This window comes from Antechinus flavipes, chromosome 3, assembly GCF_016432865.1.
Source record: "Antechinus flavipes isolate AdamAnt ecotype Samford, QLD, Australia chromosome 3, AdamAnt_v2, whole genome shotgun sequence".
In the NCBI taxonomy this organism is placed as follows: Eukaryota; Metazoa; Chordata; class Mammalia; order Dasyuromorphia; family Dasyuridae; genus Antechinus; species Antechinus flavipes.
In genome coordinates this window covers 235,914,374-235,937,211 of record NC_067400.1, presented here as the reverse complement: position 1 = coordinate 235,937,211, position 22,838 = coordinate 235,914,374, and the positions used below count along the sequence as shown (strand labels likewise).

General features: G+C 34.2%; 1 protein-coding gene across 7 annotated transcripts in view; it reads left to right on the top strand.

Annotated features, from left to right (window-relative positions):
* Positions 1–22,838, top strand: part of CRACDL (CRACD like) — a 97,247-nt gene that overhangs the window by 13,986 nt on the left and 60,423 nt on the right. For all 7 annotated transcript variants that reach the window (XM_051984699.1, XM_051984696.1, XM_051984695.1 and 4 more), the window contains exons 2-3: positions 8,238–8,317; positions 19,221–19,389. In XM_051984699.1, coding sequence (XP_051840659.1) covers positions 8,238–8,317; positions 19,221–19,389 — 249 coding nt within the window. The remainder of the gene's footprint in view (positions 1–8,237; positions 8,318–19,220; positions 19,390–22,838) is intronic.

Genomic DNA, 22,838 nt, shown 5'->3' with positions numbered 1-22,838 from the left:
TGAACTTATGGCTCAGTAAAACCCCCTAGTGATCTTATCATAGACCTAGGACCAGAGAAAAACTGATATCATTGTCTACATTGACTACCTTATCACCTTTTTCCAGGAAGCTCATTATTGGGAAAAACTCATTATCCGGTAAGATCTCATTTGCCTTGGTAGCCTAACTCTTCACTAACCAGATTGAAGGGTAAAACCATGAATGCTAAAACTTTCATTTAAGGAGAAACTCAGTTTAGAGTTTCATTTCTTACCTGGCTGCATTTCTCTGGGACATCCACTATTTCCTCACCCCTCAGGTACCTTCCCTAACCCTTCTCAATTTTTTTTTGTGTTGTCTTCCTCTATTAAATTTTAAACTTCTTGAAGACAAGAACTTTTCTTTTCTTGTTTTTTTTAATTTGACATCCCCAAGTACCTAAGTAGTAGGCACTTTATAAATGTTTGTTGACTAGCTTCCTTAACAAAAAGGACAAGCATTTCCTCTGACAATAACTTCAAGTCATCAGAGGCAGGCTCTGCCCCCAAACTTTGTCCAATTTTTTAAAAAGAAGAGGTAGAGAGAAGGTGGGATTTGTGAAGATTAATTGAAAGTAAGATGCCTATGGTAATTGACAGTAGGCAGAGCAGGAATACAGATTGCTTAAGAATGCTGTATTCTAAATCCCATTTTTATGGAACGTTCTCTTCAGAGGGAAATCAATGCTCCAACTTGATAATGGGGTGCTCAGAATTGGCAAGAATCTTAGAGAAGAGAGGTTTGATTTTAGGACTTTCTTCAGAGACCTTCTTGGGGTTCTGAGTTTGGTTTCTTCCTAAAGTCTTTTTTCTTTAGCAATCTTAAAGGAACTGGCATTCTTCGTTATGCCCCTTTTCTTAGCTCACTATACTAGAAAATACAGAGAATTACCTCTTGGGTGAAATCTGGAATAGTTTCTTGGTTGAGCTGAGTTACCTTGTTCCCAAAGGGAAAGTTCCTTAACTCAGATTTATCTGGTACATACTCTATATGTGATTTCTCTGATTTCTATTTTATTATTGACTTGGATGAATGGGTTTCTTTGCTATCCGCTACATGTGTCCATTGTGGAACTGTTATTTGGTAAGGAATCAAACTTTTGATATAAAGCTTGGGGTCCTGCTTCTCTCCATTAAATAAAATTAGAAGTTTAGCTTGAACCTAAAAACTATATCCTTCAGACTAACAATAATTTAAAGGAGCATATTGATATAATGCTAATGTTGGGGGGATGTGGGAAAACTGGACACTAATACTTTGTTGGTGGAGTTGTGAACTGATCCAAGCATTCTGGAGAGCAATTTGGAACAATCCCAAAGGCTTATCAAACTGTGTAGAGCTTTTGATTCAACAGTGTCTTTACTGGGGCTGTACCCCAAAGAGATCATAAAAAAGTGAAAAGGTCCCACATATGCAAAAATGTTTGTGGCAGCCCTTTTTGTAGTGGCAGGGAACTGGAAACTGAGTGGATGCCCATCAGTTGGAGAATGGCTGAACAAGTTATGGTAGATGAATGTTATGGAATATTATGATCAGCAAGATGATTTTAGAAAGACTTGGAAAGATTTACAGGAGCTGATGTTGAATGAAATGAATAGAACCAAGAGTACACTGTACCCAGCAACAAGATTATGTGATTATCATTTCTGATGGCATAGCTCTTTTCAACAATAAGGTGATTCCTGAGTGGATGCCCATCAGTTGGAGAATGGCTAAATAAGTTATAGTATATGAATGTTATAGAATATTATTGTTCTCTAAGAAACGATCAGCAGAATGATTTTTAGAGAGGCCTGGAGAGTCTTACATGAACTAATACAAAGTGAAATGAGCAGAGCCAAGAGATGATTATACATGGCAATAGCAATATTATATGATGATCAATTCTGATGGACGTGACTCTTTCCAAAAATGAGATGATTGAAGCTAGTTCCAGTGATCTTGTTTTGAAGAAAGCCACCTACACCCAGAGAGGACTGTGAAGACTGAGAATGGATTACAGCATAGCATTTTCATTCTTTTTACTGTTGTTTATTTGCATTTTGTTTTCTTACTCATTTTCTTTCCTTTTTGATCTGATTTTTCTTATGTAGCAAGATAATTGTATAAATATATTTACATATATTAGATTTAGCATATATTTTAATATGTATAACATATATTGAATTGCTTGCCATCTAGAGGAGGGAATGGGGGAAAGGAGGGGAAAATTTGGAATACAAGGCTATGCAAGGGTCAGTGTTGAAAAATTATCCGTCCATATGTTTTGATGATAAAAAGCTTTAATTTAAAAAAAAAAAACCCAGTAAAGTGATTCAAGTCACTTCCAATAGACTTATGATGGAAAGAGCCATCTGTATCCAGAAAGAGGATTATGGGGACTAAATGTGGATCACAACAGTTTTTTCACCTTTATTGTTGTTTGCTTGGTTTTTTTTTTTCCTCATTTTTCCTCTTTTTGATCTGATTTTTTTTGTGCATGATAAATGTGGAAATATGTAGAGAAGAATTGTATATGTTTAATATATATTATCTAGGAGGCAGGTGGAAGGTGGAACTTTTACGAAGTTACGGCAGAACTTTTAAGGGAGAGAGAAAAATTTGGAACACAGAGTATTGCAAGGGTGAATGTTGAAAACTATTTTTGCATGTATTTTGAAAATAAAAAGCTCATAGCAAAAATTTTAAAAGAACAAAAAATTCCACATCACTTGATTAGAGAAATGCAAATTAAAACATTTCTGAGGTACTATCTCACATAATCAGATTAACTAAAATGATAGAAGGAGAAAATGGCAAATGTTGAAGGAAATATGGAAAAATTGAGACATTAATTCACTGTTGATGGAATTGTGAACTGATCCAACCATTTTGGGGAACAACCTGGCATTATACCCAGAGAAATATAAAATTGTATATCCTTTGACCCAGCAAAACCACTATTATGTTTGTTTCCCAAGGGGGAGAAAAGAACCTATATATTCTAAAATATATATGTTTTTAATTAATGATAATTAATTTAAATAATGGTTCTTATTTTTGTAAATCTGTCAGTTCCTTATATAAGAAAACTTTATCAGAAAAACTTGCAATAAAAATTTTTGATGTTCTTTTAATGTTTTTGATTTATTGTTCAATCATATCTTACTCTTGATGATCCCATTTGGGGTTTTCTTGTCAGAGATGCTAAAATGGTTTATCATTTCATTTTCCAGCTTATTTTTACAAATGAGGAAACTAAGGCAAATAGGGTTAAATGACTTGCTCAGCGTCACACAAGTAGTAAGGCCAAATTTGTACCGAGGAAGCTGAATCTTTCCAATTCTAGATCCAGCACCCTATCCATATGCCATCTAAATTTTTGTGCTAAATTATCTTGATTATCTCAATTATCTAATTTAGTTAGATTTTTTTTTTTGGCTTTTGCTTTGTCTGATAAAGATTGCTACTCTGCCTTTTTTTACTTCAAGTGAAACATGAGTCTACTTTAACTCTTTATTTTAACTGTGTATGAGCATTTCTGTTTCAGATGTATCTACTATAAACAACATATTGTTGGAATCTAGTTTCTAATCCATTCTGTTATGTGCTTCTGTTTTATGGGTGAGTTTATCCCATTCACATTCATGGTTATGATTACTAACTGTATATTTTCCTCCATCCCATTATCTTCTGTTTCTTCCTCTCTGTCTCTGTCTGTCTCTCTTCCTTGTTTTTTCCCCTCTCTCCTTAAATCTTTTTTCTTTTTTGATCTGCCTTTTTAAATTCATCTTTCCTTTTATCATCCTTCCCTAACCCAATATCGCTTATGCCCTTTCCCTCCTAGTTTCCTATTGGATAAGATAAAATTCTATATCCAACTGAGTGTAGGTGTGGGTGTTCTTTCCTTTTTGAACCAATTCCAATGAAAGTAAGTCTCAAGCATTGCCTGCACAGTAGTGCACTCCCCATTTTTTCCCTCTACTCTCTTTTTTTTGCACTCTTCTTTTATGTGAGAAAATTTCCACCATATTACATCTCTCTTCTTTTCCCAGTGCATCCCTTTTTCTCACTCCATTTTTTTTGGAGATCATACCATAATAATTGGTTCATATTCATGTGTTCTGTCCATGTATACTCCTTCTAACTACTTCAATAATGAAAAAAATCCTCAGGAATTACATTTTCCCATATTAGAATATAATCAATTTAACTTTATTGAGTCTTTAATGATTTCTTTTCATTTTTACTTTTTTGTTTATCTTTCAAGTTTTGCGTTTGAATGTCATATTTTCTATTCAGCTCTGGTCTTTTCATCAGGATTGCTTGAAAGTCCTTTATTTTTATTAAATATCCATTTTTCCCCCTGAAGGATTTTTTTTGCAATTTTTGCAATTATTGCAGGTAAATAATTGATTCTTTATTGTAATTTTAACTCCTTTGCCTTCCAAAAATATTATACCATAAGTGCTCCACTGCTTTAACAAGGAAGTTGCTATATCTTATGTGATCGTGACTATGGTTCCACAATATTTGAATTGTTTGCAATATATTCTCTTTAATCTAGGTATTCTAGAATTTGGCTATAATGTTCTGGGGACTTTTCATTTTTGAGATCTCTTTCAGGATGTGAGCAATGGATTTCTATTTTATCCTCAAGCTTCCCTTCATGATTTCTGGGAATATAATGTCTAGGGTTTTTTTGATCATGGTTTTCAGGTGGTCCAATGATTCTTAAATTATCTCTCTTCAATTGATTTTCCAGGATAGTTTTTCCACTGAGATGTTTCACATTTTCTATTATTTTTTAATTCTATTGACTTTGTTCTATTGTTTCTTGATGCCTCATAAAGTCATTAACTTCCATTTGCCCAATAGTAAATTTTAAGGAATTATTTTCTTCAGTGAGTTTTTTTCCCATTTGGCCAGCTCTGCTCTTTAAGTTCTTTTCAGTGAATTTTTTATGGCTTTTTTTTTTTTTTTTTAGCATTAAATCAATTGTTTTTTTTTTTAAGATAATTTTCTTTAGTACTTTTTGCGCTTTGTTTCTCCACCAAGTTGTTAATTATTTTTTAATAATTTTCTTATGAAAATTATTTTCTCAATTTTTCCTCTGCCACTCTTATCTCTTTAACATTGGGTTTGGTTCCAATGAGCAATTTTTTTTTTTTTGCTTGAGGTTTTGCTCATAGATGTTTTCACATTGTTGTCTTCTGTTGAATTTACTTCTTTATATTCTCTGCCACTTTTGTAGGTTTTTATGGTTATGTTTATTGTTGTTTGCTTGCTTTTCTTGACTATTTCTTTGACTTTGAGCTTTATGTTGAAGTTTTATTTTATTCATCTTAGGAGTGGGAATGCACTATTCCAAGCTTCAGGATTTTTACTGCTATTATTTTCAGAGCTAGTTTAAGGGGTCAGTACTTCCAAGGTGTTGTGATCTTGGGAAAGGTGTGGAATTACTGTTCTCCTTGTTTGGCTTCTGATCTTACTCAAGAGAGACCTCAGATCTGCTGAAACTACAAGAACTAGTACTCTTTTTGATCCTGAAATTGTGATGAGAGATCCCTTCTCTCCTGCATCCATAGCACAGCGCTCCTCTTTGTCTTGGAAATATGACCAGAGCCTCTACTCTGTTGTGATTGATTAAAATGCTACTCTCCACCCTGGAAGTATTTTCCAGAATTGCTTAGAGACAGTAGAGTTGCCACTCAACACCAACTGTATCCAGTACTAGCAAAGGGTCCCTTATAATCTCTTTCTGACTAAGTGTCCAACTTCCTTCCTATCTCTGGATTGAAAGCTCCTGAAGCTGCTACTATTGTTGCTATCACAACTGCCTCCAAGGCCTATTGCTAGTAATGCTGCTGAATTCCTAGTCAGTTCTCACCCCAATGACAAACCTCTCCCGCTAACTTCCTGAGTTGTCTTAAGCTAGAAAAATGGCTCACCCTGACCTCTTGTTGGCTCTGCTGCTCAAAATTTTATTTAAGAAATTATTTTAAAGTTATTTGAAAGAGAATGTTAGGAGGGTTCAGCTGGGTTGCTACCTGTATTCCATTATGTTGACTATCCTTCTCCAGCCTTTTTTTACTATTGGAAAAGTAGGAACTGAATTTCAGTGGAGTGGGTATGTATGAGCTGAGTAATTTCTTCCTGCCATTCCCACCCATTCATATCAATGATTCAAACAACTATCTTGGCAAGAAGTCCAGGAACTGGATTTTGGAAATGTGACTAATTGTGCTGGAATTGAGAGAAACAAAAGGAAGTCAGATGTATTAACTTATTCGTTATTTTGTTTAGAAAAAAATAGAAGTGAGATCACGTGTTCAAAGTCTTTTCAGGAAAGTCCGACATTGGACAATAACTGCAGTGTATGAGGCCATCTTGAGAAGACAGATAGTATATCAGTCTTTTCCATTATAAACCCTTGTTCTAGCCTCACACTGCAACTGATTGCTATTTACTAGTCTTTACAGGTCTCTATGTTGTATTCTATGTATAAAATCAAATCAGAAATTTCTGAATGTGTAGAAATAATATCATCTGAGTCCTTAAAAAACTCATATCATAAAACAAATATCCAGAATCAATTTTGCATTTTTTGTAAGTGAATTTGTTATAAATCTATATATATGAAGGAATCAGTACTCAAAAGATTTAATGGGAATTATTATGAAAGAACCTATAAATAGGGGAAGGGAATGTTTTTAAAAAGAAAAACAAATCAAATTAAAAATCCAAGTGTTGGAAAGATGATGTTATGACTGGAATAAATTGTGGGTTTTTCTGTTCCTGAGAATACCTTATCATAGTAGTTACCCCCAAGTATTCTCAAGTTCTCAGGTAGCTATAGCTACTGTAGGAACTTAGCTCCTACACTTTTATGTTCCAGAATGTTTGAGAGATTCGGGACCATAAAAAGCTACTTGGAATATTAACAACAACAGTGAGCATTTATATAGCATTTTAAGGTTTGCAAAAATGTTTTTTCTCATTTAATCCTCGCACCAACTTAGCGAAATAAATGTTATGTTATTGCAATTTGCTATTCCTTGAACATGGTACTCAATTTGCCATTTAATCTCTTTCCTTTTGAATACTCAATTTCCTTCTAAATTCAGTTCCAGTACCGTTTTCTGCATAAAGTCCTTCCTGAGGTCCCCAATAGCTGGTATCTGGTCTTCCTAAATTACCTTTTATTTATTTTGTATATGTATTTGAGAGTATAATTGAAATATTAATCTTAATTATCCTTATATTGTGGGGAGCCCATCCAATTTTAACCTTTATATATTAACTAGAATTAACTATACTAACTCCCATTTTACAGAAAAGGAAACTGAGGCCAAAAGACATTAAAGCACTAAGTGTGTAAGAGAGTTAGACTCAGGTCTTCTTGACTTCTGAGTGCATCATTCTGCTTGTTATTCCTCTTGAAGCTCTGGGGGAACTGGTTAGGTACAAAGAATAGGACTGGAATGCCATAGTACTGTGGAGTTGAAACTGTTCCAAAAATGGGATATAGATTGAGGATCTGTCTTGCCCCTATGATGATGTTTCCTGCACACTTACACCCCAGAATTGATTAAATTAACTTCTTAGCTTTTTCAAAGCAAAAATTCTATTTTTTATCTACCCATCTCTCTACACTTACGCATTTTTCTTCAGGTGGCCTCTAGATGTATATTATTGATGTAGTTATTAATTTGTATTGATTTTTTTGAACCCATCCTTTATGGAGGAAGTACTTCATTCAAAGCAGATCTCATTAAGGAACTATTTTTAAGTGTGTGTGTGTGTGTGTGTGTATTATTTAAAGTTTACCACTGAAAGATATAAGTGCTGCACACTTTAGGGTGTGTTTGCATCATAAATGTCAACCAGTAACCATGTATATGACTTCCATGAAGGTACAAAGGATTCTTTCATTTAAGGGGGGAAAAAAAAGGAACCAGATCTGACTTGTATAGTTGGTGGTATGACTGACTGTTTTCCACCTCAGCTACTGCTATTGTTTGTGATCAGTGATCAGATGAATTTTTAAATGATTGCCAAGTTTAGAGGCGTAGACATATTTCTCTTTTAGAGAACTTTGCTCTGTGATCTTATCTTTGCTTAGGTAGGTGTGTGCTAGGCAACCAAGGTTAGAAGCAAAAAGCGGCTACCTGATTGACTTGGATCTTTTTACTGAAGATGTTCCCTAAACTAAAATTCATTTCTTTTTGGTTTCTAGGGAGGTGGACATGAGCTCTACAAGAATAATGGATATTAAGATGCGGGAAGCTGCAGAAGGTCTTGGTGAAGATAGCTCAGGTAAGTTCCTTCTGCATCATAAGAGGTCCTTGTTGGCAGGCAGATAATCCCCAGATCACAGGATCATTTCTGTGTGTGAAGAGGAAAGATTCATCTGCCCACAATCATACCCCAGATTTGCTTCAAATGAATAGGTACAACTCACACAGGCAATTTGATTGGAAGAAGGGAGAGGATTTCAGGTAATTTCTGTTTGCTCTTGGAAATATCTCCTTACTCCAATGTAAAAGAGGTGGCATTTTTTAAAATTATAGCTTTTTATTTACAAAACATATGCATGGCTAATTTTTCAACATTGAACTTTGCAAAACCTTCTGTTCCAAATTGTCCCCTTCTTTTCCCCCACCCCTCCCCTGGAAGGTAGGTAGTCTAATATATGTTAAATATGTTAAAATATATGTTAAATCCAATATATGTATACATATTTATACTGTTATCTTGCTGCACAAGAAAAATCGGATCTAGAAAGAAAAAAAAAAAAACCTGAGAAAGAAAACAAAAATGCAAGCACAGAATAATAGAAAGAGTGAAAATGCTATGTTGTGGTCCACACTCAGTTCCCATAGTCCTCTCTCTGGGTGTAGATGGCTTTCTTCATTACTAAACAATTGGAACTGGTTTGAATCTTCTCATTGTTGAAGAGAGCCATGTCCTTCAGAATTGATCATCGTATAGTCTTCTTATTGCCATGTATGATGATCTCCTGATTCTGCTCATTTCACTTAGCATCAATCAATTCATGTAAGTCTCTCCAGGCCTCTGTGAAATCATCCTGCTGGTCATTTCTCATAGAACAAGAATATTCTATAACATTCACATTCCATAATTTATTCAGCCAATTAATGGGCATCCACTCAATTTCCAGTTTCTTGCCTTACAAAAAGGGCTGCCACAAACATTTTTGCACATGTGGGTCCCTTTCTCTCCTTTAAGATTTCTTTGGAATATAAGCCCAGTAGTAACACTGCTGGGTCAAAGGGTATGCATAGTTTGATAACTTTTTGAACATAGTTCCAAATTGCTCTCCAGAATGATTGGATTCATTCACAGTTCCACCAGTAATGTATCAGTGTCCCAGTTTTCCCACCTCCCCTCCAACATTCATCATTATCTTTTAACAGGTAGTATTTTTAAGAGGATTTTTTTTAATGTTCTTTAGAATAAACATTTCTCAGTCTTTAAGTGGTTTAAAAAAGGAGAGAAAAAAAAATAGAACCGTTTAGCATCCCAGATTGCTCAGAGAGTTAGTAAGAAACTAGTCCTTGTCTAAGAATGTCAGATTTCCTCAAGAGGGTCTCATTTCTCTATTGTTCTTTCCTTTCCTTCCCTTTCCAGGAACCTTTTATACATTTTATTTGTTAAGTGGAACTCAAAGTCAATAAATTTTTATCTCATTATTCAAAGATTTTCTTTATGTTTTATCTAGATCTTTCTTTTTTTTTCCTTTCTTTCTTTTTGCTGAGGCAATTGGGGTTAAGTGACTTGCCCAGGGTCACATAGCTAGATAGTATTAAGTGTCTGAGACCAGACTTGAACTCAGGTCCTCCTGATTTCCGGACTGGTGCTTGTATCCACTGCGCACCCAGCTGCCCCTTGTATCTTGATTTTCTATAATTGTTTTGATCTGTAATGGGCTGAGGCTCGAGTTGATGCACTGAGGTCCCAAGCACATGAGGCTAAATAGTAATTGGACCATACTCTATTAATATATATGCTTGGAAAAAGAATGGCCCCCGCCCACTCTTTGTGCAAGTCCTGATGTGTTGTATAGGAAATGACGTTTTTGGTGAGTGGAGGCAAGGGAGTGGGAAGGGAAGCGGAAGGAGAGACTGCTGGCTGGCGTCTTGTCACAGCTGCTCGCATTGCTATTGTGCCGGCCTTTCATCTCCCATCCCCCTCTGCTAGCTGGCTTCCTGTTGCAGCTGCCCATATTGCTATCATAATCCTTTTTCACCTCTTCACTTCAATAAAGATTGAAGATTTTCCCCTTAACCTGAATTCCTGACTCTGGCTGATTTTAAATACATGGTCATCACAATGATCCTGATATTAGAAAGCAATTCCTTTCCCTAAAACACACCTTGTAACCCAACCAGCCTTTTTTTTTCACCAAATTACCATTTGATAACAAAACTCTTCTTATCTTTAGCATTTGATGTGCTGGGCATAAAAAGTGAGTATCCAGATACAGCTTCTTTTTATGATAAAAACAATTCAGGAAGAAGAAATCATTAATTACATTAAGCCTGAGCTTATGTTCAGATACTCATTTCAGTGGGGATTGCATTTTTCTATTTAATATATCATGAACATGACTGCTACTTCCTCTGGCAAACAATACTAGATCAAGATCGATAAATGATATAATGATTTGGGAAAGTTATTGGAATTTTGTTTCAGTGTTTTTCTTGAGAGAAATATTTCTGTGATGAAGAAAGCCTTATAAAGCAAGAAATATAAGGGGAAGTTGGTAAGGGAAGCAGCAGAAAGATTGATTCATTGCTTTATTTATTATTTGAGGGATTATTCAAAATTAGAAAAATGTGCAAGACCACAAAGAATAATTCCTTATATTGGGGGGAAAAAAAGAGTCCAGGAGCAGACTGCTACAATCATTTAGAAGATACTTCTTGCCAATATTCTGGTCAGAATTCCTTTGAAATGGCTATTCAATGACATAGTCAACATAGAGCATAGAGTAAAATAGGTTTATAGATTTAAAAATAGAAAGAAGCTTTGGAAATAGTTGGTCATCCAGTAAAGTCCCTTCATTTTATTCTCTAAAATTTTTTTTTAACTTTTTTTTTCTCCTTCCTAAATATGGGGGCTGGGAGAGGGTGGCAGGCAGGAGAGAGAACAAAGCCCTTAGAGTATATATAGTTAAGCAAAATAACTTCCCACATTAGCCACATTTTAAAAATATCCCATTCCATATCTTGACTATATTACTTTATGTCAGAGGCATTCATCATTAGTCCTCTGAAATAATAGTTGGTCACTACATTGCTCAGAACTGTTGAGTATTTCAGGGTTTTTTTTTTACACTATTGTCATAACTAAATACATTGTTCTGCTACTTCTGCTGACCTCTGCTCTATATCAGTTCATATAATTCCTCCAAGGCTTCTCTGAACTCATCCCTTTCATCATATCTTACATGATAATAATATTCTTTTATATTTATATACCATTATTTGTTTAGAAATTCCTTAATTGATGGACATTCCCTTAATTTCCAGATCTTTACTACTAAAAAAAGAGCTGCTATAAATATGTTTGTACATATAAGTCCTTTTTCTTTTTCTGTGATCTCTTTTGGGTATCTAAAGTCTTAATAGTTCACCTCCCTTATTTTTCTCTATCTACTATAACATGAGATACATATGCACACAGAGATGTATATTTATGATAACCCAAAAGCCTTGGTGCAATCTTAATTGCTTAAAACTATATTACATATGTGTATATGTGTGCCTTGTGTCTATATCTGTATGTGTTACATGCATGTGTGTATACATATGTGCATATTAAACAAATAGCATTCTGTGAAAGTCTTTTGCATATTTATATACACGTATACATACATTTTATTTATATTTATATGTACGTTTGTATATATAGTTGCTGCTCAGCATTCAGTCATGTTCACTTCTTCACTAGACTCTTCTATCCTACTGTCTCCTGAGATCTGTTAATTCATTCTTCTATTTATATATTTTTATTCTTCCATGGCACTATCTATCCATGTCATGCTCTGCTGTCCCTTTTTCCTTTTTCCTTCAATTTTTCCCAACATCAGGGGCTTTTCTAGTGACTCCCATCTTTTCATTACATAGCCAAAGTATTTAAACTTCAGCTTCAGTATTTGAACTTCCAATGAATAGTCTGAATTAATTTCAGTATTGACTGATTTGATCTCCCAGCTGTCCAAGAAGTCTTTAAAAAAGTCTTTTTCAGAAGCACAATTCTAAAGTATCAATTGTGCAGAGTTCAGCTTTCTTTATAGTTCAATTCTCACAGCCATACATTGCTGTTGAAAAAACCATAGCCTTTATGATATGGATCCTTGTTGATAAGATGACATCTCTGCTTTTCGGTATTTATTCAGATTTGCCATAGCTTTTCTTCCAAAGAGCAAGCATCTTTTAATTTTGTAGTTGCAAATGCCCTTGTGTATATACCCAAATGAACATGGTTGGCTATTGTCCTTTGTTCTCAAAGAAGACCAAAAAAGACATCACTATGTTAGAGTTGAGTTACAATGTGTCCAACTGTGGCTATCAGACCACTACAAATTTGGAATGCTCTGCCACAAGTCAGATACAAATAGTCTCTATGAAGATTAGGGATGGCTTCTGTAACTCTGCACATCTTGTATTTTTTCTGAGCTAATTCACTTCTGCTTTGCTCATGGAGCACAGGCACCTTCTCTGATGAGGGCAAGTCATCCTGGGTAATCCTGTGCCAGTGTCTCCCACGATGTAGTTCTAAAATTCTTAAGAGAGACCTTGAAAGTGTCCTTTCATCACTTTTTTTGACCACCTTTTAAGCACTTGCCCTGTGTGAGTTCTCCACAAAATAATCTCTTTTGCAAGCATTCATTTGGCATTCAAAAAATGTGGCCAGCATTTAACACATATTATATATAGGGTACTATAAAAGTCTTTGTGTATATATGTATTATTTGTGCATAGTATATTTCTATGTATGCATGTGTATATGTGTATACACACACACACACACACACACACACACACACATATATATCATATAGAATAATTCTAAAGCTATTAAATGCAAGGTGGGCATTTAGGTGAGCAGAGGAAAGAATGTCAGCTCTGGAGTCAGGAGGGCCTGAGTTCAAATCCAACCTCAGACACTTACTGGCTGTGTAACCCTGTTTGCCTCAGTTTCCTCATCTGGAAAAGTAAATGGCAAACCACTCTAGTATCTCTGCAAAGTAAACCCCCAAAAGGGTGATGAAGTTAGACACAACTGAAATGAGTCAACAATAGCAATATATACAAAGTGGAGAAAAATCAAATCACTTAACTTGCCTGGACCAACAAATTTTTCATCTTTAAAATGAAGAATTTGAACTAAATGACCTTTAAACTTCCTTCCAAGTCTAAAGTTATACAATCCATGTAGTAGTCTACATGTGCTCTCTGAGGACAGGTATTACCTTCATTTTTGTATTCTGTATCCCCAGTGCCTGTGAAGTGCTTGGCTCACAGGACATGGAGAGAAGGGTTTGGACCTGTGATTTCATTGGTATAAGGACCTCTCAGGTGAGGAAGCTGCCTCTATCAATGCAAGATGGCACTTTCTCTATCATTTAATAGTCTTAAGGTATTGTCTCATTTTAAGCCTGGGAGCTCTTAGAGTTTAAATGGCTTGCCTGGTGACTTCGCACAGTATGTCAGATGTGGGAGTTATATCCAAGTCTTTCTGGCTTTGAAATCATTTCTACTCATTTTGCAATGTTGTTTGCTAATTTGATACTCTGGATCATCTACATGTCTTATTTACCATGCAACGACTTATTGTGCTAAGTGCTAGAAATACAAAAAGAGGCAAAGAATAGCCTCTGGCATCAAGGAGAATACAATCTAATGGGAAAGACAATAAACAAATATGAGTAGACAAGCTGCATACCAGATAAGTAGGCAATAATTAACAAAGGGAAAACAGAGGGATTGAGAAAAAACTTCATTGGAATTTCAAGGAAGTAGATAAGGCTGCTAAGTGGTATGATAAATAGAATGGTCAGCCTGGAGTCCAAAAGACTCATATCTTCCTGAATTCTACATTTATGAGCTGGGTGATCCTGATCAAGTCACTACTCCTATTGGCCTGAATTCCTTATCTGTAAAATGAGCTGGAGAAGGAAATGGCAGGTATCTTTAGCAAGAAAACTTCCAAGAATCAGGCAGGTCTGGGAAAAACCAAAACCAAAAATGACTGAATAACAAAAGAACTGAGGAAAGCCAGAAGACAGAGATAAGAAAAGAGGACATTCCGGGCATGAGGGACAGCCAGTGAAAATACTCAGAGCCAAGAGCAGTGTTCTTAGAATAACAAGAAGTATCACTCATTTGAAGACAACTTGGCTAAAAATGAGTCACTTGGGTTATAAAGGGCATTGAAGGCCAAAGAAAGGATTTTGCATTTGACTTTTTGTATAAACACCGGCAAGCCCTAAAAGGAATGGCTAGCCAGCAATTCTTAAATATTGAAAGAACTGAGCTGCATTCATCTCTGAGGGCATCTCTAATCAGCATAGATAAATAAGCTAAGTTGGTCAGGAGGGGCATCTTTGAATCAGAAAAATTTATTCAATCTACAAATTGCAAATGGACTAGATATGGTCTTATTCAAAGGTAAATCCACTTAGGACCATTCAAAGTCGTAGAAAACAATTATTAAAATTAATTATCTGAAATGAAAAGGAAACTGAGGACAAAGTTACCCAACTATCTGTGATTTAATCTGAAAAATTGGCTTTTGCATATCAAATCAGTTCACCTAACTACTCTGAAGTCAGAGTCAAGGAATGATTTAAATAGATGGTTTTTATAGCAAAAAAGAGGAATTGGGAGGTGGTGCAGTGGATAGAGCACCAGTCCTTAAATCAGGAGGATTTGAGTTCAAATGTGTCCTCGGACACTTAACACGTCCTAGCTGTGTGACCCGAGGCAAGTCACTTAACCCTATTTGCCTCAGCAAAAGGAAAAAAAAAGTCTAAAATAAAAAAGAGGAATTGTGAAAATGATAAATGTTTTTTGAACATAATTCAATTGAACAAGGCATATCATCTAACAAGTTAGCTTCTCTTAGACTTTCTTAATCCTATGCCAGAAGTCCTTTCTTCCAGACGGTACCTCTTGTAACCAGAAAGCATATTGGGAAAGAGGAATCTGTGGCGAGTAGTTAACAGTCACTTCCCATCTTTCTTAGAACAGTCCATTACTCAACTTTGACTCTAGCTCAGAAAAAAAAGGGGCTTAACTTAATATCTGGCCAACTTTTTTCCAGCTGCAAGAAAGGGACACTTAGCCTCTGGTCAACACCGATATTTTTTTCAAGTAGCATTTTTTCCAAATACATATAAAGACAATTTTTAACATTCTTTTTTAAATAAAATTTTGATTTCCAAATTTTCTCCTTCCTTCCTCTTTAAGAAGATAAACAATTTGATATATGTTTATATGTGCAATCATATAAAAGATATTTCCATGTTAGTTATGTTGTTAAAAAAAAAAAAAGAAACAAAACAAAAGGAAAAAAACTATGAAAAAAATAAAATGAAAATAATATGCTTGATCTGCATTCAGACTTTTATCATTTCTTTCTGTGGATGTCGATAGCATTGGATCATTGTATTGCTAAGAAGAGCTAAATTAGTCATTGTTGATCAATGTTGCTTTTACTGTGTACAATATTCTCCTGGTTCTTCTCACTTCACTTTGTATTAGTTCCAGGTTTTTCTGAAATCATCTGCCCATCATTTCTTATGGAAAAATAATAGGGAATTAATTTTAAAGAATTTAAAAGATATTACTATCTGTGTGAACCTGGGCAAATCACTTAACCTCATTTGCCTCTCAAACAAATAAACAAGAATTTAAAAGACACAAAATAAATAAGGTAGGAAAAAAATCATCTCATATTACTGGCATCTTTTAATTTAAAAGAAATTTCATTCTTTAATAAAAAGTGTTTGAGATTGGATTTGAATTCAGATCTTCCTGTTTTTAGGCTTCATATTCATTCCTTTGTACCTCTAGCTGAATAATGTTGGGGGAGTTTTCCCCCCACTTAATAGTATTCAATTTTTTCCAATTACATGTAAACATTTCAACATTTACTTTTTTTCTTTTTTTTTATTATAGCTTTTTATTTACAAGATATATGCATGAGTAATTTTTCAGCATTGACCCTTGCAAAATCCTTTTTTCCAACTTTTCCCCTCCTTCTCCTTATCCCCCTAGGGAGGATTCCCTAGATGGCAGGCAGACCAGTACATGTTAAATATGGTAAAGTACTCAACATTTACTTTTATAAAATTTTGATTTTCTTTTTTCTCCTTCTCTCCCCCCTTCCCCAAGATATAACTTATATATGTACGATCTATATTAAACATATCAGAATGTTTTTAAATGCATAAAATAAAGTATTACAAAAGAAATCCATCATATTGAAATATACTTTTCAAAATACCTTAAAAAAAATAAATTCATGGACATCAGGTTAAGAACTCCTGCTCGGTAGGGAGTTTTTAATTTGGATTTTTAAAACCCTTTATGACACTTCTGAACACCTTTATTAAGTATATGGTCTTTCTGCTTTCTGCTTTGATTTATGCTAATTTGAACCAAATCTCTGTGACTTTATCTATCAAGGACCTTGGGTAAATTTAATATAATATGAGAGCCTCCTTGTCTCACCTTTAAGAACATTTTACTTTACTGAGTCAAAGACTTTTTACTTTTTATAATAAATCATAGAAACAGAGGGATCTTATATTATTTATTCACCCGAGTCAGTTGTGTGACTTATTGTATGGTTTGCTGTAGTGAGTCACCTGAGAAAGGTTGACTTTTGATATTTTGGCCAAGAAAACCCTTGATACAGATGTACATTAACCATTCACTTAAAAGTTTTGGTGAGATGAAAAAGCAAGCATATGAGCTGGTAGTTGCTGAAGTTTTTGCAGTAATCATTTTTTGTTGTAATTAACCATATAATTTTTTTAAACTTCCAAATTTTCTTTTTATATTATGAGACTGACAAGCATCAATAAACAAACATTTTCATGTGTAAAGAACTAAAAAGATATATCATTCATTATTTTGTATATTCTAGTAGAATTTTCTCTGGGTTATATTGAAGATTGACCCTCAAGTATCTTTAATTATATTACTTCCAGTATAATTTTCTTTGTATGTATTTATAGTATATAACTAGGTTTGATTATTCTTCCTTATTTCTTTCATGCCATTTCCATATAAGATTTTGACATATTAGGTACTATAAGTATTAGAATCCAAGTGTGGTAGTTCCATTGTCATTGATGGTGAAGATAGACTATTATGGGAATTATGGCAGATCTGTTCCATTTCATATATATTTGTTTGTCTCCTTCCAGTTCCAGTCTTAAGAGTTTTTATGATGGTATAGCTTAATTGGGCCTAACACTGATAACAGGCTTGTTTATTCCACCTCTGTTTTTTCATCTTCAAAAACAAAACAAAACAAACAAACAAACAAAAACACTGCCTTTAATGAATATTCATCTTCCCTGTAGCTTTGCAAATGAGCCTATATTCTAAGTTAGTATTGTCTTTGGCAGTCAGATCTTTTTACTTGGCAAAGATATTGTATTTGTTGGCTGAAACATTTTCTGGACTCTTCTTTGTAGTAATTATCAAACTCTAAGAAATGGAAGTTATTAGAATCGGTCTTAACCTCTAAGTTTGTTTGGGATTTTTTCATCTTTTTTTCTTTAAATTTTAAGTCCTTTTTCTGTTTAATAGTATCACAGCTGATTTATACAGGTTAGATTGCAGCTAGTTTAGATAATTTGCTGTGCTTTCTTAACCATCTTTCTGAATGCTTTGAGAGCAGAAACTGGGGTATGGATTGTTTCTATATTTTTGTTTTATTTTGCAATTTTCTGTCTTTCTTTGTATCCTCAGTAGTTAGCATGAATGCTTTGAATATGGTAGATGCTTAAGAAATACTTGTCATCTTGAATTACTAATTTTTAATTTGGTAATTAGATGATGCAGTGGATAGAGTAGCAGCCCTAAAGCCAGGAAGTCTCATCTTCCTGAGTTCAAATCTAGCATCAGATACTTATTAGCTGTGTGATACGTATTAGCTGTATGGGCAAGTTACTTAAACCTGCTTGCCTTGATTTTCTCATCTGTAAAATGAGCTGGAGAAGAAAATGTCAAACTACTTCAGTATCTTTGTCAAACAAACCCTAAATGGGTCAAAATGGGTCGTGACTAAAAATGACTTAATAACAACCATTAGTTTTGACTAATTGTTAATGATGTGATTTTGTATAGACAGTAGATTCAGAAATGAATCCTATATCGGTAACTAGTAATTTCTTAGCTAGTAAGATGGAATTCATTTCATTTTGGGGATTGATATTTGCTACTTGTTATGTTAGCACCTTATGACTTTCCCCTAGAATTTCTTACAGTATTAAATCACAGGATTTTTGTATAATCTATAAACTTTTAGTCTCTTTCATGTCTTAATCCTAACCCATATGCTTCAGTATTTTTCACCCTTTAATCATCTTCCCATTGAAGACATCAAGTATATGTTGATATGGTTTGGAAGATTTTGTCAAGTTCTTCATATCATTTCTTTCCTTCTTCCTCCTCCACAACATATGGCACACATAAAGTACATAGACTGAAATTATGCTGATCTATTTGTTTACACTCATAAAGTTCACTTTCAGGTCTTATGATCTAGTGTCACATGAAATCATATTTCTTAGAAATAGTCCTTGGTAACAGGATGAAAACTACTCTACCAGTTCCTTTATTTGTTTCTCTGGGGAAAAAAAATTGTGAACAATTCTGCATCTTGTCTTGTCTTCTTTCTAATTTCATTTACAGTGAGAATGTTGATTGCAAATGGTTCCATTCATCCAGTAATACCTCTTTTCAATTATTAAATAAAGATCTAACAGTGTCAAAATTTAAATTAGTAGTAGGCAAAAGGAGCAGGAAAAATAAAGAGGCCCCAAAATTCTATTTATGCTCTGCTTGTTCTGTTTTTCAGTTATCTCTTAGATATGTTGAAACATATAAAAGCAAAGGGATACTAACTTTTTAAATGCACACACATTTATCTGTTTGTCTTATTTATTTAGGAAAGAAGAAATCCAAGTTCAAAACTTTTAAAAAATTGTTTGGAAAGAAAAAGAGAAAAGAAACTTCAACATCTGCAAGTAGCAGTAGCTGGAAGCCAACCCAATCAGAAAGTGATGTCATTGCTCCAGTATCTCTCCCCATTGGCTATGACTCAGAGGATGAACTTGAGTAAGTTGCAGACTATGCCTCTTATTGAACATCAGTCCATAATTTATTAAGCACTTACTATATGTCTAAGGTCTCTTCCAGTTCTAACATTTTTATGATATTAAGGTTCTTCTAAGTTGGTAAAAGGAATGAGTTCAGATGATACCTCCCATAGGAAGTCTCTTCAATGTGAGAGGGATTTTACGAATGCTATTATTTTCTTCCGGAAAACAGATTTATTAGGATTGTATGAGTGTGATGACTACGAAGAATTTGAATCTACAAGGCATTTTATATTTTGAAATAATATTTTGGAAGTAATAAAACTAGAATATTCAAGATTGTCTCTAATAAGTCTTTTCTTCCTTAGAATAGTGTTTTCTGCTTTTTTCCATATTCTCCTGTAGTGAGAATTTTTACCCAAAAGTCTTTTTAGAGCTTGTCAGACTTTGAACTCTTAGAAAGAGACAACCCATTTGAGAAAAGCTACTTATTTAAAAGAGAATTCTTGAATAAATGAAAAACATTTATTAAGTTAATGCTGTATATATAGCACTGAGAATAGGATACAAATAGAGATAGGGATAGAGATAGGGTATAGTTCTGTGATTGCACTGATTTTGAAAATTCTCAAATCAGGAAACTTTCACTTTCTCTATTAATGCAAGTGAGCTGCTTGTATGGTCTTAAAAAATTGATCACAGCACACAGAAGTTGAAACTTGTCTAGAATCATATAGCTAGTGTGTGTTAGAGCCAGGATTGAAATTGTATCTTCTTAGATCCAGGGCAAGCTCTTTATCCACAATACCTTGATTATTCTTTTGCTGTAAAAAGGGGAAAAAAGCATTTCTATGCCCGGAAGGAAATAAAAATAACTTTTAAAATGGATACACACACACACACACACACACACACACACACACACACACACACATACGTGTGTGTGTGTGTGTGTGTGTGTGTGTATAATAAACCAGAATCATCTTAAATTTAGCCAACAGTTTTCAGGAAAGATAACAGTTCTCCAGGATTAGAAAGTTAATAAAAGCCAGATTTTGTCTCCCTTAAGGTTAATTTTGCCAATACTGGATACACTGATACCCTAATAAATGCCCCATTGTCTAATACATACCCAGTTGAACTGTTCACCAAAATATGTTTCCCTTACCTAGGAATGACCACCTGGTGGCAGCAAACAACTAAATATCTTTGGGGAATTTGATTTTTTTTTTTTTTCATTCTTTTCCTTTTTTTATTTATTCTCTTTCCTTTCTTTTTCCCTTTCCTTCCCTTCTTTTCCCTTTCCTTTCCTTTCCTTTTCCCCTTTCCTTTCCTTTTCTTCTTTTCTTTCTTTTTCATTTCATTCCATTCCATGATATAAAATAGCACCATTAATTAGTATACACAATTGGCATTCAGATCTTTTTAGTAGCCATCTGTCAGTATTTTGGAAATAGATTGCTATTAATTGTGCACTTCCTTATTGGAAAAATCCATAAGAATATTGTTGTCCCACTTCAAAGAAATTGTCTGGGTTTGTGTCTACTGGATATTGGGGTAACTGGTATATAAGAAAAAAAATCAAGTTATTACCCAAATAATGCAATAATCTGCATTCAGTTTGATCAGAAGTATCAGATTTGACTTCTACCATATCTGATTATGCTTATTTTAGGTTGTCAAGTAATATAAACGTTCTTATTTCATTATTTATCTAATAAACCCTAGCAATAAAACTAAAATTATTCCCATTTTATATATATATGTTATACATATTTATTTGTGTATATATTGTGATATATTGTAAATTAATGTATTATATTGTTACATGATATTAATATTATACTTTATTATATTGTTATATTCTTTTGCATTATTTAATCTATTATAAATATACAGATATGTTACAAATGCTTATTATATAAAATGTTACATATATTACAAATATGTTACATATACAATACATATAAAATCATAAATTTAAAACTGGAAGAGAACTAAGAAGCAAGCCTAATTTTATAGATTAGGAAATGAGGCTCAGGGAGGTTGATCACACAGGTAGTAAGCGATCAAAGGTAGGATTTGAATCTTGGTTCTCAGACTCCAAAGCCTGGTTTTTTCCACAAATACCAATGAGGCAGCACTACATAGCAGATAGATAGCAGACCTGGGGTCAAGTTTCACTTCTGTTCCACCTTAGGCTTCATGGATATAGAAGCATGGTGTCTAACACAAGGAAAGTATTGGTCCCACTGTGCTCTATTAGAGTTGAGTCATATCTGAAGTATCACATTCAATTAAAAATAAAATACCTGAAGAATAAAATTATATCCAGAAGAAGGCAACTAAGATGCTGATAATCTCCTAACAAGGGAATCCATGAACTTGTTTTTTTAAGAAAAAAATGTCGATAATTGTATTTCAGGATAATTGATTTCCTTTTCAACTCTATTTTTTTAAATATATATTTAGAAACATTATTCAAACAAGGGATTGATAAGTTTCCCCAGGCTTTTAAAGTTCTCAACAGAAGAAAAGTTAAGAGCACCAATTCCAAATGATGCTATTGAGCCCAAAAAATGTTGAGGTTCCAGACCTCATGTCTGTCATGAAGTATCTTAAAAGAATTTGCAGATTCAAACCCATCTCTAAGTCAAGGGGCAAAGTTTATTATAATTGTAATGCCAATTAAAGTGGGCTAAGTTCCAAAAGAAGTTAGCAAAGAACCAGGAACAAGGAGGTAAATTTATAGGGAAAAATTACAGAGATCAAGTGTTTGATGTCACTGATGTGCTAATTTTATGAAAACTCTGTTATCACAGACCAACTGGCTGTTATCTGACAGCCAGGAATATTTGTGGCCTTAGCATCTTGGTCATATAGAGTAAACTGGAGGAGAATAGCCTAGAGAAAGAAATATAACATTTCTAACTCCATCATTTTATATGGCTTGGGGTTATTGCTGCTTTCCCTAGGAGCTGTACCACATCAATGCTATGTGAAGAGATTTCAGAATGAATATGACTTTTATGTTCATTTTTTTCCTCCTCTTCTTCTTCTTTTTCTTTTTCTTCATCTTCATTCTTCTTCTTTCTTCCTATCCCAGGCTCAAAGTACAATAGCCATTCACGGACCAGATCCCACTGCTGATAGACATAGAAGCTTTGACTTGTACTACTTCTCCCTTAAGCACCCATCCTTGGGCACTCTGGTGGCCCCCTGCTCCCAGGACTTCCCTCTTATTGGTGCTATACTCTGTAGAAAATCAGTCAGCTTAATACTGTGTAGCTCAGAATTCCTGAGCTCAAGTAATACATGAGCTTCATACTCCCTGTCATAGCAGGGATGGCCACATTAGGCTATGACCATATTCAAGTATTTAAAAGTTAAATGTGGAAAAGAGATTTAATTAAGGTTTGTTCTGTGACCTTCACAAGTAAAACTAGGACAAATTCAGGGAGGCAGATT